Below are 17,573 nucleotides of genomic sequence, written 5' to 3' on the forward strand. Positions count from 1 at the left end.
GGGCATTCATCCCATACTACCCCAACCTGTCACAACAGATCGGTAGAATCCTGAGAACGCACGGAATAAAGTGCATCCAACTCCCAGGCAAGAAACTGCGTTCTTTCATTTCCAACGTGAAAACACCTGTCCCCACCCTTCTGCAGAGCGGTTTGGTCTACCGCATCTCTTGCCGTGACTGCACTAGCTGCTACTTTGGAGAGACTGGACGTCGACTCGAGAAACGTCTCTCGGAGCACAAAAGAGCGATCCGTTTAGCGGATATAGAACACTCAGCTATCGCCGAACATGTCTGGACAACCCACCACGACATCGACCCACACCGCGATGTCGTGGTGGTAGACAGATCCCACCATTACCTAAAACGTACCTGGTTGGAATCGTTAAATATAAAATCTTCGGATAAATCCTTGAACAGGAACAGTGGTTGCCAAGTCAACCCGATCACAGAGTCAGTAGTTCTGTCATTGGACAAGCGCTGGCCACGTCATCATGCGTCACAGCCACAGACGTCAACAAACAATTAAACCTCGCGTCTCACGCACCTGGCAGTGCACATCTTCATTCCAACTGCCATTCATGTATTTTTAATTCTGATGAAGGCTACCATATAGCCGAAAGCTAATATATTTCTTCTTTATTTGTACGCTCTGTGTGTAACTATAATAAATTCTTAATGAATCCAGAGCGCGTAGGCCTGTTTCGTTAATATAATACCAGTTTCCCTACACCGACAGCAACTAGCTCTTGTAGGACCAGTGCATTCTGCCTTGGGGTTTGCCACTGTGTTGCGTGATGATCAAGTGCAAGCTCTGGCACTAATGTGGACAGCTGAGAGCTTGATGAGCCCCTCAATTTAATTCCTTCGAGGGCATCCACCCTGTTCTTCAGGCTCTCATAAAGATCCATAACAATGCTGAGTTAGTGTCTAATATCCTCACATTGCTTACATCGAGCACAGACAGAGACATTCCTCTTGGCAATATCATGTCCCAATCCTGATAGCTCTGCAAACATCGAACAAGCCATGCATACAAGCCATTGATAGGTGGAACAGGACCAGGGTATGTCTGCCAGGGGCAAAGGTTGATGACGTTGTAGAGCGAATATCATCTTTTAAGGGCACAAAAGGTAATATAGTTGTACACGTTGGCACTAATAATATTAAGAGTAGGAGACCGGCAGAATTACTTAACAAGTACAGGTCACTGTTGAACAAAAGCCGAGAATTAGGGTTGAATTTGAAAGTGTCTGCAATTCTGCCCAGACACGATAGGAGGGAGTATATGATGAGAGCCTTGTCGATCAATTCGGCCCTGGAAAGATTGTGCAAGGCTCAAGGGGTAGAATTTTTTTCAGCCTGGACTGTACTTGTTAACAGGAGAGATTGCTTCTACAGGGATGGGATACACTTAAATAGAAAGGGTGCAAGAATATTTGCTGATGCTATCAAGGCAGTGTTAGGTGGGTCGGAAAACTGCTAGCTTGGGGGAGACAAAGACCAATAGATTGACAGTAGCCACTGGCAGAGGTGAAAGAGATTCTTCCACTGCTTCTATTAGAATGAGCAGAAGCCTGAAAAACAAGATGCATGGTATTTCAGAGACTGCTGGGAGCCATTGCGGTACAAGTAAACACATGGGTTGTGTTAGGGTAGCTAAGAATAGAAACAGGTGCAGGTATACTTGCGTGTACACCAATGCTAGGAGTTTAGTAAATAAATTTGATGAATTTGAGGTATTGCTCAAAACATCGAGGGCAGATATTGTTGGGATATCAGAGACGTAGTGTCACACAGATATAAGGGATGCAGAACTGCAATTTGGGGAGTACAACGTCTACAGAAAGGATAGACAGGATAGGAAGGGAGGAGGGGTTATGTTATTAGTTAAGAAACACATAAAAACCAAGGAAGTGAAGCCAGTCGACATCGCTGGACAGTGCTGTGTGGAGTCAGTTTGGTGTGACATAAATATTGGGAGATCAAAATTGAGAGTAGGAGTGTGCTATAAGCCTAATGACTCTGATGAGTATAATAAGGACCTGTACAGGGAAATAGAGTGGGCCAGTAAATCAGAGTGTCTTATAATGGGAGATTTTAATTTCCCAGATATTGACTGGAATTTGGGGGCTGGTTACTCACACACTAGCAGGACTTTTGTGGATTTATTGGATGATTGTTTTCTACATCAGCATGTTCGGGAGGCAACTAGAGGGAGTAATACTCTTGATTTGATTATTAGCAGTGATTCTTCATGCATTAAGAATCTGCAGATAAATGAACCACTAGGTGGCAGTGATCACAGTGTGCTGAAGTGGGATTTACTCAAAGAGGTAACTACCATTAGGGGTAAAGGGAAGGGTTATTGCTTCCGTAAAGGCGACTACGATGGACTGAGACAGTATTTAAATTCTATACAGTGGGACCAACTGATGATGTTACCAACAGCAAATTCAAAATGGGAAGCATTCAAAGAACTTATCTTGGAAGCTACTAGGCTTTACATACCAACTAAGAAATATTGTTCAAGGTTTAGGCCAAAATGGATGTCAGATGAACTAATGAGGCATATGGCAGAGAAGAAAAATGCATGGGATACATACAAATTAACACGACACAAAAGCCTATGATAGATACAAGTTGATATGCAACCAAGTTACAAAGGAGGTTAGGCAGGTGAAGGCAGATTACGAGAAATCCTTGGCAAGGGATGCAAAGAAAAACAGCAAAGAGTTCTTTACTTATGTAAACTCTAGAAGGAAGGGGATGAATCAGATTGGTCCACTTGATATTGATGGGTCAAGTGTTGATGATCCTGCTCAGGTAGCTAACAAACTAAATGAATATTTTGCATCGACATTCACACATGAGGAGTTATTCAGCGAGGGGAATGCCAGAGGTGTATTCAACTCTAGCAGTAAGCTACAGAATCTTGAAATAACTGGGAGTAAAGTGAAGGAGAAACTGTTGAAGATAAACACAAGAAAGGCACCCGGGGTGGATGAGATCTATCCAGTTATATTAAAGGAGGCAGCAAAGGAAGTAAGCAAACCTTTAGCCATAATTATGAGAGCTTCCTTGGACTCAGGGGAGGTACCCATAGACTGGAAATGTGCAAATGTGACCCCAATTCACAAAGGAGGATCAAAGGCTGACACAAGTAATTATAGACCTGTGAGCTTAACTTCTGTTCCAGGAAAATTAATGGAGGCACTGGTTAAAGACGCACTGCAGGATCATTTAGACAAGACTTCAGTTATAGCTCAGACACAGCATGGTTTTGTTAAGGGGAAGTCTTGCCTGACCAACTTGATTGGATACTATGATGCAGTCACAAAAGAACTGGATGCAGGGAATAACTTTGATATTATATACTTGGATCTTAGAAAGGCTTTTGATACTGTTGCACATGGAAGACTGTTACACAAATTGGAGCAGTGTGACATTGGAGGCAAATTGCTGCTATGGATAAAGGGGTGGTTGAGGGGGAGAAGACAGAGAGTGGTAATCAATGGACACTGCTCATCGTGGACTGATGTTATTAGTGGAGTCCCTCAGGGCTCAGTGTTGGGTCCATTATTGTTTTCTGTATTTATAAATGATATTGATGATGGTATATCGGGCTTAATGTCCAAGTTTGCAGACGATACAAAGGTTGGCAGGGTTGTCAAGGACACTACTGACACTATGCTGCTGCAACAGGATCTGGAAAGGTTGAGCAGATGGGCTGAGAGGTGGCAAATGAAGTTTAACATTGATAAATGTAAAGTACTACACATGGGAAACAGCAACCCCAGAGCAACGTATCAACTCTGTGGTACTACACTGACAGTGGTAGAGAATGAAAGGGACTTGGGGGTGGTTGTGCAGGCAGATATGAAGTTCTCTGAGCAGTGCAGACGGGCTGCAAGAGTAGCTCATGGAGTATTGTCAATGATATACAGGAATTTTTCCAGCAGGGATAAGGAGGTGATTATTCCATTGTATAAGGCGATGGTCAGGCCACACCTAGAGTACTGTATACAGGTCTGGAGACCTCATTTCAAGAAGGATGTAGAGCTGCTGGAACGAGTACAGAGAAGGGCAACAAGATTAGTGAATGGAACAAAGGGGTGCTCTTACGAAGAAAGGCTTAAGTTTTGCAAATTACAGTGTCTGGAGACTAGGCACCAGCGAGGTGATCTGATAGAGGTGTATAAAGCCTTGAATGGTTTAAGCATGCTCAATGCTGATGGGATTCTTCCTCTAGCTCAGAGAAATCACCTGAGAGGGCATAAATTCAAATTGAGGAAAGACAGATGTAGGATAGACGTGCGGAAATTTGCCTTTAGCCAGCAGGTGGTTGGTTGGTGGAACAGACTTCCATCCCTTGTGGTGGAGGTTGATAGCCTAAATAAGTTTAAGGCTCAGCTGGACAGGTATTTTGAACGAACAGAGGGGTGAAGTGGAAGTGGGTTTTTTTTTTTTTTTTTTTTTTTTGGCTGATGCTGCATAAGCTTGCTTTCTTGCATCAAATGCCTCTACTAATGCTAATGCTAATATCATAAGATCATGATTCAGAGGACAGCTGTCCCCCCTCAGTTCTCCCCAGAGCCACAGTACTCCCACTAGCTTGAGCCCTTTGCTTTGCTACTCTGGACTAAGGCATGATTTTTATTCAAAATCAATATAATTAAAAATACTACACTAAACAAATATACCTAATGCAGTAGCCGAGTGGGCAGGAGCGGGAGTGCGGTAGCACACGCTCTTTGAGTAGACCGGGGTTCAAGCCCCTGACTGCTGAATACGGTCGATCTGCCAACCCGCACTGGACCAGCGTGGCAGATTATGGTCCATTTCCCTCAGCATGAATTGTTGAGGAGGCTTCCACCTGCAGTGGGTTGATAATGGCTGCACTTTTTTTTTTTATAATAATAACAGTTATCCTAAAATAGTGGTATTTTAACAGTAATCAAATGTACACACATAGTATAGTACATTTATCTAATCACACAATTAGCTATAACAAGGAAATGAAACAGATACAGGTAGGCCTTAAGTTACAACACTTCAATTTACACTATTTCACATAAATGCCCTTTTAAAATAACAATGAAAAAAAAAATATATATATATATACACACACATACAGTAAACTCTCGATTTAACGGACCCCGATATAACGGATTTCAGATTTAACGGACCGGACAAATAGTAATACAGTAATGTACATATTAATCTCAACCATATTATTTTTTTAGGTTATACAAAACTTCAGCGTTATTATTAATTAAAAATTAATAATAATTACCTATTTCCATTATTGTTTTGATAATCAAAGAAACCATGCACTCTTAAAGACATTACGAATCAGTTGCCTATTATTTACACCAACTCAAAGAATGCGTGGTTTACTTCACAGATTTTTTCTGACTGGTTTTTCAACCTCTTTGTCCCTGATGTGAGGCACTTCCAGACAAATGTTCTGAAAATTTCCCCCAATAATGTAAAAGCATTGTTGCTTCTTGATAACGCCCCTGCTCATCCTAGTGCTGAGAAGTTAGTTAGTAAGGATAGCAGAATTAAATGTCTTTTTTTGCCTCCTAACACAACTTCAGTTATTCAGCCAATGGACCAGGGAATAATTGCAGCCTGCAAGAGGCTGTATAAGAAGAACTTTTGGGAAGAAGTAATGGTTGTGTTGGAGGATGAAGAAGATGCAGAAGAAGACAAGAAGAGTCAGGCTTCAGAATCTATGTGCCTACAACATTAAGCCCGCACTCTTTAACTTTGCAGCTGCTTGAAAGGAGATGAAGACTACGACTTTGGCAAATGGTTGGAAGTTGTACAATATTGAACCGGATTTGGATTTTGAAGGATTTGAGGCAAATAACTTTCAGCACACTGTTGTAAATGCTGGCAACCAGAAAACAACTGAAGATGATGTTCTGAAATGGCTTGAAAATGATGAAGGTGATCCTGGCTACCAAATCCTCACTGAAGAAGATATTGTGGACAAGGTTCAATATGGCAAGGCAGGGAAGAAGAAGACATTAGGGAAGGGCAAATTACACCAGCATGGCCTACACTGTCAGAAATGAGAAATCTCATGGACATCGCCATCCACTACGTAGGGACATCTTTTGACCCTGAAATTGTCCCTTACTATGAACATTTTCGGCAGTTCAGGGCGATAATTATTAAGAAACAACATCAGAGTGGCAAACAACTGAAGCTGGATGCTTTCTTTAAGCGAACTCCTAGTGATATTTATTCAGTCAATGGGAGAAGAGAGTGCGGATTACATGGTAATTCGTAACAAATACTAAAATACGTGACAGAAGCTTGTTTTACTGTGACAAAACAAGCTTCTGTTTAAGCATGGTCACGCGCTATGTTTATCAAACATGACCATACGGTACCATTCTTGCATTTTTGAAACGCATTTATGTATTCATAGCAGAGGCAGAGACGCACACAGTGTCGAAACCTTCTGTAAGTATTATTTTACTTCATCAAAAGAAGTGAGCGCAGTGAGCAGGAGCGAAGCCCCCTAGTAAACCTGAAAATAAAAAACAATAATATGCAAACAGAAACTTCCTTTTACATGTAACAAGATATGGAACATGTAACACACTAATTTTTCTTGAATCACTCAGTGCAGCCAACGAAACAAATCTAACTTTGAATATGGCCCCTGTATGGGAAAAGGTTGGACATCACTGAAGTAGAGTAATCAAACTATTAGATTTAATGAATAAATAGAGACAACCCCCCCCCCCCCGTATAATGTCCAAGTTTGCAGACAATACAAAGGTTGGCAGGGTTGTTAAGGACACTACTGATGCTATGCTGCTGCTGCAACGGGATCTGGAAAGGTTGAGCAGATGGGCTGAGAGGTGGCAAATGAAGTTTAACATTGACAAATGTAAAGTACTACATATGGGGAAACAGTAACCCCAGAGCAACGTATCAACTCTGTGGTACTACACTGACAGTGGTAGAGAATGAAAAGGACCTGGGGGTAATTGTGCAGGCAGATATGAAGTTTTCTGAGCAGTGCAGATGTGCTGCAAAAGTAGCTCATGGTGCCTTGTCAATGACATACAGGAATTTTTCTAGCAGGGATAAGGAGGTGATTATTCCCTTGTATAAGGCAATGTATACCTTGAGTACTGTATACAGGTCTGTAGGCCTCATTTCAAGAAGGATATAGAGCTGCTGGAACGAGTACAAAGAAGGGCAACAAAATTAGTGAATGGAACAAAGGGTTGCTCTTACAAAGAAAGGCTTAAGTTTTGCAAATTACAGTGTCAGGAGACTAGGCACCAGCGAGGTGATCTGATAGAGGTGTATAAAGCCTTGAATGGTTTGAGCATGCTCAATGCCGATGGGATTCTTCCTCTTGCTCAGAATAATAATCACCTGAGAGGGCATAAATTCAAATTGAGGAAAGACAGATGTAGGATAGATGTGCAGAAATTTGCCTTTAGCCAGCAGGTAGTTGGTTGGTGGAACAGACTTCCATCCCTTGTTGTGGAAGTTGATAGCCTAAATAAATTTAAGGCTCAGCTGGACAGATATTTCGAACGAATGGAGGGGTGAAATGGGAATGGTTTTTTTTTTTTTGGCTGATGCTGCATAAGCTTGCTTTCTTGCATCATATGCCTCTACTAATGCTAATGCTAATAACACGGTACTTCTACAACACGATTTTGCTCTAACACGATTGATAAACTGCAGCAATCCTCGCACAACATGGTACTTATATAACAAGGTTTCGCTCTAACACGGTTTGAGAAATGCGGAAAATCACTCATAACACGGTATTTTTTCGCTTTTGTGCTAGGAAAACCCTTCTATTATGTTAGATGTAATTTTCAACGTTTCCATTCCTTTTTGTGAATCCCTGCTGTTGACTCGCTAGTCGTTATCGCCTTCTGGTATTTTTCTAAAGCACATTTCTGGAGGTCACTACCATAAAACAATAAAAACAATTTGCAGTCTCTGGTTTATTTGTCTTTTCTGTTAGTGTAATCAATTATAAACGGATAGTAAACTCGATCTTCTTGCATTTGCTAATGGTACCGACAGCTGGAATTCTGTGGGTTTTCACGTTATTGTGGTGAAATGTGTTTCCCCTTCCATAAAATATTCAATCGTATAAAAAACATAAATAAATTTTCAGAAACTCATTACTCAGTATCTCACTTGTGCATATCGTGTTTGTTGCAGCTTGGGCCTGCCTTGTTCTTTGTTATTGATTGCTTATCATTTTTACTGTTTTAAATTTTACAACCAAAAAAAAAAAAAAAAAGTCACTGAACAGAAATATCAATTAGCATGTACACATTACAGTACGTATTAATTAAGTTATGTATGTAAGTGTAAATTTATTTTTATTTTGCTAACTGGAAAATATTCCAATTTTCACGCATCATTTAAAGTGGGGTCCACTGTATTTTGTTGGGAGATCCCTGGGTTATATTCAGTGCTATTGAACTTGTGCTTGTTTGAGACCATAAAAAATTGTGGCTTCAAAGAGTGCAGTTCGTGACTTTTAAAGAGAGCAGAAGGTACATGAAATCTAGATGCTGCAGAAGAGATTGTGCTTAGCAGTGATGAAGAGGAAGGAAATTAAATGAACGTATATTTTCTCATATATAAGTATCACAGTTTGTAAGGTAAGACGTTTGTTCAGTTATTACTATTTAAGTTACTACTATTATAAAAAGAAAGTTAAAATATTAAGTTATTACTACTATAAAAATTAAGTTTCTGATAGTTATTAAAAAAAAAAAAAAAAAAAGTATATTTTTGATAGCTTTTGGAACGTAACCCCCATTTTTGTACTGGTTCTTAGTCCAGTATAACATGGTTTCGCATTACACGAGATTTTGTAGGAACCAAACTACCGTGTTATATGAGGGTTATCTGTGTATACATTATCTGGATTACAAATTACATGCGTGTCAATCAAAATGTAATAAAAAGCTCACTATAAAATGTGTTATCTTAATTTTTTAGAATGTTATGAAGAAAAAAAAAATTATCACACTTAAGTATCAAAACTTTAATTTTTTTTTTTTTCATACTACTTCTTGCAAATTATAAATTAGCTTTCCATTATTCACAGAAAATAAAGCAGAGTTACATTCAACTCTTATTTTCACTTTTCTCAATTCTATGCAGCAATGCAGCTTTATGTACTTCTTACGGTCCAATCATGGTGTCAGCAACATTCAGTAATAAGGCTTTGTTCTTACAATGGCAATGCAAGGTTACCTGCAGTTGTGGTGATCAAAATAATGGTATGATAATATGTGAGTGCTGAAACAGCATACAAAAAATCCAACACCACATCCACTGTATGTGGCATGGCAGCATCTTGCATAAACTAATGCGTATCTACAAGAAGCTAAATTGCCACAAGCTGCAGTATAAATTCAGTCTGAAGCATAGACAGGTAGCACTGTGAGTTAACAGTTTCATTGAAGAATTACGGTTCAAACAAACCTTGACTTGACAGGGCTAGCACATGGTTGCTTTTTTCTTCCTGGTAATCATTCTTCTCATGAGGTTGGCAGGTAAGTTCCGTTGCCTAAAATGGTATATTTCACTTGATCACAAGCCCATTCAAGTGCACAAGCTTCATCTGAAAACCAAGTGTTGCATAACACTACATTTCTCCACTCCTCCCATGCAGCAAAGCGAGTCTTCTCTGCTTCTTATCATTTTCAGAAAGTACATGCAGCACTGTAACCTTGTACTGGAACATTTTCAAACTGTTGAGTTAAAAAATGCATCACATTTCCTGTAGATGTCCTAGAAATTCCAAAAAAAACCCAAAATATTTTCTTTATTTCAGTTAAAAAGGGGCACAACTTTGGCCTTCTGCTCAATTGTGAGATACTGCTCTGCCATTTTGCTAACTGACAGGAACACATGAAATTCGCAAGCACATAAAATGCTGTGACTGTCCTCTATCAACTTTTACACGAACTATTGCAAACTACTGCCAACTTTAAATGAAATTCAACATAATAGTTCAGTTATAAGTGATGTTAGAAATGTATAAACATTTTGTGCACCACTCTGTATAATCCCAAAATCTAAACTTGTTTTAAGTTTCTTAACTCCCTTTACCTCTTTTTGTATGTGTGTGCGAGTGCACGTGCACATACAAACACATAGATGAGACATGATAACTATAGAAAGGGTAGTGAATAGCTCTTCTGATACAATATCTGCAGCAGCTGTTCTTCATCCTATCCATCATTCTTTATCCCATCATTACATCACACATTGAAAATCAAATGGCTGCATGACCCAAATATATAGAATGAGATTAATTTCTGGTGTCTTCCGTCAGGAAATACCTTTAGTCCTTGCCATTAGAGTAAACAGTAAAAATCATCCATTTCCCTTTAGGTAGTAGTCTGCATGTTTGGTTATTAGTAAGTAGGCAGTTAATATCTGTAATTAACTGGTTCCTTAAGAGTGTGACAGATAAGGAGAAATAGATTTGCCTGTTATAATGCAAATCAACTGCTCCTTATCTGTCACTTCACTGATTCTAGAGAATCAAAAACTTCAGCAATAAACTTGTTTTTTTGGATAAATAAACACCAGTAAAAACTTGTTCGATAATAACTTTATTGATTTAAACATGTAATATGCATATCAATTTACCCTTCAACACACAAATTTATCCTTTATTACATACTAGGAACTTAAAATCCAGAAGTTGAGAAATGAAGATTCCTTTTCTGCATTATATTTTTTTTATTGTCTCCTCTTGCAATCCAAGGAAATCAGCAATACATTTAGGCCAAAGTTCTTCATACAGCATTCATATAGAAACCGACTTTATCAGAGGAGATTGCAATGTTGTCTACTGCATCCTTTACAGTGAAGAATTTTCAACATTCCCATAAAGTGGGCTCTTTTCTTCATAAATGGCTTTCGATCGTTCAGTGAATGAGAACATACATTAACATTCCTTGAATTAGCATTCACATTCCAGTCCATAGGCTAAGATCAGTTTTGGGAGAAAGAAGATGGACTTCTTCATTCCATCTCCACCACTAAATCATCTCATCAAGATTTGTCTGCATGACCTTGAGCATTGTCAAATATCCATAATTCTTTTGCTGCCAAGCTGAGGTAAATCTTTACTGGAAGGCAGAAACTATAAAGAAGCACTTTTGGATCTAGTCCCTATTAACCCAACTCTGACTTCAAAACTACAAAAGAGCTAAAGTCTGTCAGAGCCCTTTGCTTCTCGGCGTGATAAGTGAAAGACTTTCAATTTGATATCCTAGAGCAGTAGACAAATGGTTTGAGAACCTCTCACCACTGGTGAACAATTGAAAGTTACATGTATGATGTGTGAGATAGATAGTGACTTAACCCCAAGAACAGCAGATAAGAGAATAATGTGTTAAGTAGTGAACAATGGATATAAGATACAACAGATATGAAAGTCACCAGATATAGATGTGGCACAGCATCTGTGTAAGTTAGTACTGACAGCTGTACTTGTACATGTTTAAAACTGACAAATACAAAAAAAATCTATTGGTAACATAACACAGATGCAACTGCTTGTATAAAAACCATTAGCTTGAAACAGAATTAAAATGGCACTAACTTTGGTGATTGTGCAAGCAACAAATCTGATATATGGACTATTTCATACCTTCAACTGAAAAAGTGAAAAAAATGCCATATTCTGATTAGATACATTTCCCATATATCAAACAATTGTAATTATTATAGAAATTAAATAGAACTTTAAAAAAATAAAGTGAAATAATTCCCCCACTTTATACCAATGATTAATCAAACATTTAAAAGTAGATATTTCTGTCCTAAATTCTTTTAGCTTTATCTTTGCCTGTACTGAACAAGGTATTATTATGCAAAAAAAAATCATTTATAATAGAAAGAAATTGAATAAAGAAAAAATAACATAACTTTAAAATTGGGCATATATATTTATAAATATAGACCTGAAAAAATTTTGTCTGGAATCTAGTAAAAGCACAGCCTATCCTAAGGTCTAACTCTTGGCGAGCATCAACAGATCGAGCTTCATTTTCATTTGGTTCTATTAACTTATTCATAGCTGCTTTGACATCTCTCTCTGTAATAGCACTAAACCGGGCTCGAAAAATCATCTGCAATAATAAAAGAAAACAGTATGATAATCTTATTTGTCAAAACAGTAAGAATACTAAATAATTCTTTATGTTTATAGTCTGACAGGATGATTTTCCTTCAATAATTACTAGCCTCGCACTAATAGTTTCAGTTAAGTAAAGTAAACACAATAATTCTTCATGCATTAAGAATCTACAGGTAAAAGTCCACCAAGTGGCAGTGATCACATTATACTGATGTGGGATTTACTTAAAGATGTACCTACTGTCAAGGGTAAAGGGTGACTACAATAGTTCTCAGACACTTCTTAAATTCTAAACAGTGGGACCATCTGATGAACAGCAAATTCTAAATGGGAAAATAATCATAGAAGCTACTAAACTTTTCATAAGAAATACCATTCCAGGTACAGACCTAAATGGGTGTGAGGTTAATTGAGACTTGTGGCATAGAAGAAAATTGCATGGGATACATATAAATTATCATGTGATACAAGTCTATGATAGATATAAACTAGTCTATAATCAAGTCACAAAGGAGGTTACAGATTACAAGAAGTCTCTCACAAAGAATGCAAAGAAAAGCATCAATGACTTCTTTACTTATATTAACAGTAGAAGGAAGCACTTCAATCACATTAGTCCATTTGATGTCAGTGGTTTAACTGTAGTTAATCCTGCACAGACAAACTTGAATGAATGCCAGAATTCAATTAGTTCAGAGGGGAATGCCAGAATTCATAAAAATTTTGGCATTTCTGCAGTTTGCCAGAAAAAATGACATATAAAAAAATTAAACAACAAATCCACCTCAACTTTTTTTTAACAAAACTACAGAAAACACCGACTGAAAGTTAGGAGTTGTGATGTCAAGTTTATGGGGAAGGTACTATGTAAAGCTCTCATTTTATAATGGCATAAAAGATTTTTAGAAGGAAGAGAAATTTTGTGGAAAATGATGAATAACCAAGCCATCTGGTATCCACAAAAAGTGGACTGGGTAAGGACACTGATTAGAAATGATCATCATTTAAGCATTACAACGGTTGCATCAGAACTCAATGTGGACAAAGAAACAGTTAGACAAATTTTAAATGAAAATTTAGGCATGAGAAAATTGTGTGCCAAGATAGTGCCAAAAGTTTTGAATGAAGATCAAAGAATGAGAAGACTCCAAGTTTGTGAAGATGTTTTGAAAAAACTGAAGAGTACTGTTCTAAGTACTGCATACTGCACATTCTAAGTGAAGAGCACTTTCTAAGTACTGTAATTACTTATAATGACAGTTGGCTGTTCCAGTACAACCCAGAAACTAAAAGACAGTCAATGCAACGGAAGAAAAAACAATGCCCAAAAAAAAAGCAAGAATGTCAAAATCAAAAATGTAAACATGCTTCTTGTTTTCTTTGATATTAAAGGAATTATTATGGCTGAATACATCCCACCAAATCAGACTGTCAATCAAACATACTACACTGAAGTTTTAACAAGGCTACATGTAAGATATCCGAATTGAGGAAGGATGGTTGGATGTTCCATCAAGACAATGCTCCAGCACACAATGTGCTTTCTGTTCGCCAGTTTCTGGACAGATATTGTCAGATTTAGCCATTTGTGACTTTTTTCCTCTTCCCTAAACTGAAAAGTGTACTTAAGGCACCCATTTTCAGTCCGTTGAAGACATTCAGAAAAAACATGATCAGAGTGTTAAAAAGACTTACAGAAGTTTACTTCCACAATGTTTCTGTGTTTGGAAAAACATATGGAACAGTGTGGGTGCAAGCCCAAGTCAATTATTTTGAAGGGGATAACTTTTAAGGTACAAAATACTTCATTATATTTATTTTATCACAACAGTAGCATTATTTAATAGCCACACCTTGTAGCCTTTTTTGTGTATGGAACCTTAACTATTTTTCTCTTCAAGTTCCTGGACTAATGCTTCCATACCCAAATTTGGCAGATATAATCTTTGAGGGTACCGAAGAGAATTACATGAAAAGAAATATTAGTTCCAAAGATCATCACCAGGAGAGAAGTTGAGCAGTGAACGATTTCCATACTCCATTCACTCCACTTGTGTAAATAGAGAATAGAAGATGCAAGACATTGCAGATTAAGATGCAGCAGTGTTAAGTTGCAATACTTCCCATCATATCAGTTCTTCTACCAGAATGGAAACAACATATGACTAATGTAATCATTCTAAGAAGTCCAAGACTAATATTATTAATCCTGTATGGTTCAGTGCTGGGCCCTTTACTGTTTTCAATATTTATTAACAATATCAATGAAGGCATAGCCAGCTTAATGTCTAAGTTTGCAGATGATACAAAGGTTGGCAGGGTGGTTAATGACAAAAATAAAGGTATGCTAGGGCAACAAGACAAGAAAAATTAGAAAGATGTGCTGAGAAGTGGCAAATGAGGTTTAAAAGCAATAAATGCAAAACAATGCATATGGGTAGCAGTAATCCACAATAACATACCAGTTGGGTGGTACCACTCAAAGTAGCGGAGAACAAAAAAAGACTGGGAACAATTGTACAGAACAACACAAAGTTCTCTGAACAGATCAGACAGTTGTCTCATAGGACATCTCATAACGTTCTGTTAGTGATATACAAGAATTTTGCTAACAGGGACAATGAGATATTATCCCACTGTATAAAGCAACAATTAGGGTGTGTCTTGTGTAATGCATACAGGTCTGCAAGCCTCATTTTTAATCAATTATGTGGATCAGCTGGACTGGGTGCAGAAAACCCCAAAAGGATTAATTAAGGGCACAAAACAATATTATTATCAAGAAAGACTTAAGTTCTATTTATTGCAGGTGTGGAAAGTAATCATCTGTGAGGGTACCTGATCAAAGGACCAAACTAAATAATGATGGCATCCTTACTCTTTTTGGTAAACACACAAGGAAATACATATTTAAACTGGAAAAGGATGACTGCAAGGCACATGCAAAAATCGGCTTTCAGGCAGAGAGTATCTGATTGTTGTAACAGACTCCATCTGGTCCTGTGGAAGGATAGTCTGAATAAATTTAAGGAAAAATCAGATAAATAACAAGAGTTGATAGACAAGTGATACTAAGTAATTCGTTAAATGAGGTGTTTTTTAAATTCAGACTCTGGATTTGAAATTAAATTTCACTGATAACATATGCATTTTTATGTTAAAATACATCCATAGCACTGTTTTACTAGTACAGTATGCTGTCAGACATTACATTACCTAGGATTTCCAAGCCTGTGCAATTTTGTTTAGATTGTCTTTTAGACATCAACTGATTATGATCTCATCAAGAAAGATAGTGTTATAGAATGTGCCCTTTTCAGAAATGAGTCAAAGTTTAGTTTGTGACAATAGCTCTGTTATCGTTATAAATTAAACTTCTTGATTAGTTGGCACAGGCATTTCAAAACCTTTACCAGAAAGAAATCCAAACTCAATTGTTTTTTTTCACCTGGCTGAAATCTTCTCCCACTCAGCACTGTTATGAGGAATTATTAACAAGCCAAGCATGAATTGTGATAATTTCAAGCTCCCTGAGTAGTTTTCAGTTCTTCGACTAAGCACTATTGTATATCAATTCTATCTTATTAGCATATAGCATATAGTACATTCTCACACTGAAATCAGCACAACTAATAGTGCAAAACATTTATTTCTTTATCTTCAATGATACTAAGAAGTACTGGAAACTTGTCCACAAAAAATTTCAAATTTAAAAATGATGCACTGCCAATTGATGATATTTGAGCCACCTCAGCATTTATAAAAACATCATTTTTCAGTGAGAAATTGCACACCAGGTAGTCACATACAGCAAAAGTACTTCCTCAGAAACAAAATAACAGAATCTCTACTAGTTTTAGGCTCTTCACAACCCTGTCAGCAAAAATGGCTAAGACCAAAAATCCTTCTGATTCTGTCTAGTTTAGTAATCAGCACCCCAAATAAATGAAGAAGCCTTAAAAATTGTTGGTATAATAAATTTACAGCTCTCATTCTTTAACATATCTAGGAGTAATGACCTCAGTAAATGGATGTGAGTTACATGTACTGAAGAGCTGTGTTCAGATTTTCAAATATTGATATAAACAAGAAAACTATTTTATTTAAGCCAGAAGAGAACATGAACAGACTTTCTGCACAAGTAAGAATTTAACCCGGGTTCAATTCAGAAATTCTTTTTCTCGAGGAATTCAATAATTTGTGCAGAAACTCTGGTAACTGAAAAGTGCTTGTATGGTTATTCTCATTACTTCTAATCTAGTCTTTAAACAGACTAGTTAGACTGCCACTGTTCTACCAATATAGTTACATATTTATCCAAAGACAGCCAATGTGTCTACAAACATACATACTTAAAGAATATTTCCACTTCAGAATCTTCAGTAGCATGCATCAGTTGAAGTTGTCTAAATGTAAAGTAGCTTTTCTTTTATCACTTCTATCTGGATAGTACACTGGTATACAAAACATAAGGACCAACACTATTTCTAAAGGTTACAACCACAAAATCTTTACTTAAGGTACTCTTTATTGATGAGAGTAGATTCAATCTCAGCAGCGATTCTGGATGTCAGCTAATCTGGTGAGAGGTTGGCACACGGTATCACCCCGCAAACATCACTGAAAGGGATCGATATGGCAGTCGAGGTGTTCTTGTTTAGGGAAGCATCGTCTTGAATGGACGTACTGGACGTACACAACCCCAGATACTGAAAGCCAGTACTGTAACCAGTGCACGCTACTGTACTGAGGTAATCCTTCCCCGTGTGCATCTGTTCCGAAGTGCCATTGGCTCCGAGTTTGTGTTTATGGATGATAACGCCACACCCCATCGCACTGCAGCTGTTGATATGCTTTTGGAAAGTGAGGACATTGTTCGTATGGATTGGCCTGCCCGTTCCGCCGACCTAAATCCCATCGAACACATATGGGATGCTCTGGGGAGATGCCTAGTGACACGTTCACACCCATCAGAAAATGTTCACCAGCTGAAGACGGCGCTGACAGAGGAAAGGACAATGTTACCGCAAGAACTTATCAACATTGTTCTAAATATGGATAGGCAATGCAAAGCCTGCATCGACATTAGGGGGTGGCCATATCTCCTACTGAGGACCACCTCTTCCCTTTGTTCCATCTTTGGCAGTGTTGCATCTGTATCATGGCAGCCAGTGCTATGTTCCCATTTTTGAATAAAGTTCCTCTGTACCGTTTTGTTTCCGTTCTTGTGTCGGTGTTGTTTCCGTCATCATTTCTGTACCTCACGAGGTTCCTTTGGTATGCTTTTCCCATATCCAGGTCACTCCTATGAGAAGCTATAGGTGAAAACCTGACTGGTCCTTAAATTTTGCATACCAGTGTAGTACTTTTCTAACAAATATTCATCTACTTTCATAAGAA

The 17,573-nt window shown here is 37.9% G+C and overlaps 1 protein-coding gene across 1 annotated transcript in view; it reads right to left on the reverse strand.

The window, feature by feature from the left end:
- Positions 1-17,573, reverse strand: part of Top3beta (DNA topoisomerase 3-beta) — a 171,190-nt gene that overhangs the window by 131,416 nt on the left and 22,201 nt on the right. Inside the window, exon 4 of the mRNA XM_090386473.1 lies at positions 11,998-12,165. Within this exon, the coding sequence (XP_090242599.1) occupies positions 11,998-12,165 (168 nt within the window). The remainder of the gene's footprint in view (positions 1-11,997; positions 12,166-17,573) is intronic.

Source organism: Mastigoproctus giganteus, chromosome 12 (genome assembly GCF_048544385.1).
Source record: "Mastigoproctus giganteus isolate SK-2022 chromosome 12, ASM4854438v1, whole genome shotgun sequence".
NCBI lineage: Eukaryota > Metazoa > Arthropoda > Arachnida > Uropygi > Thelyphonidae > Mastigoproctus > Mastigoproctus giganteus.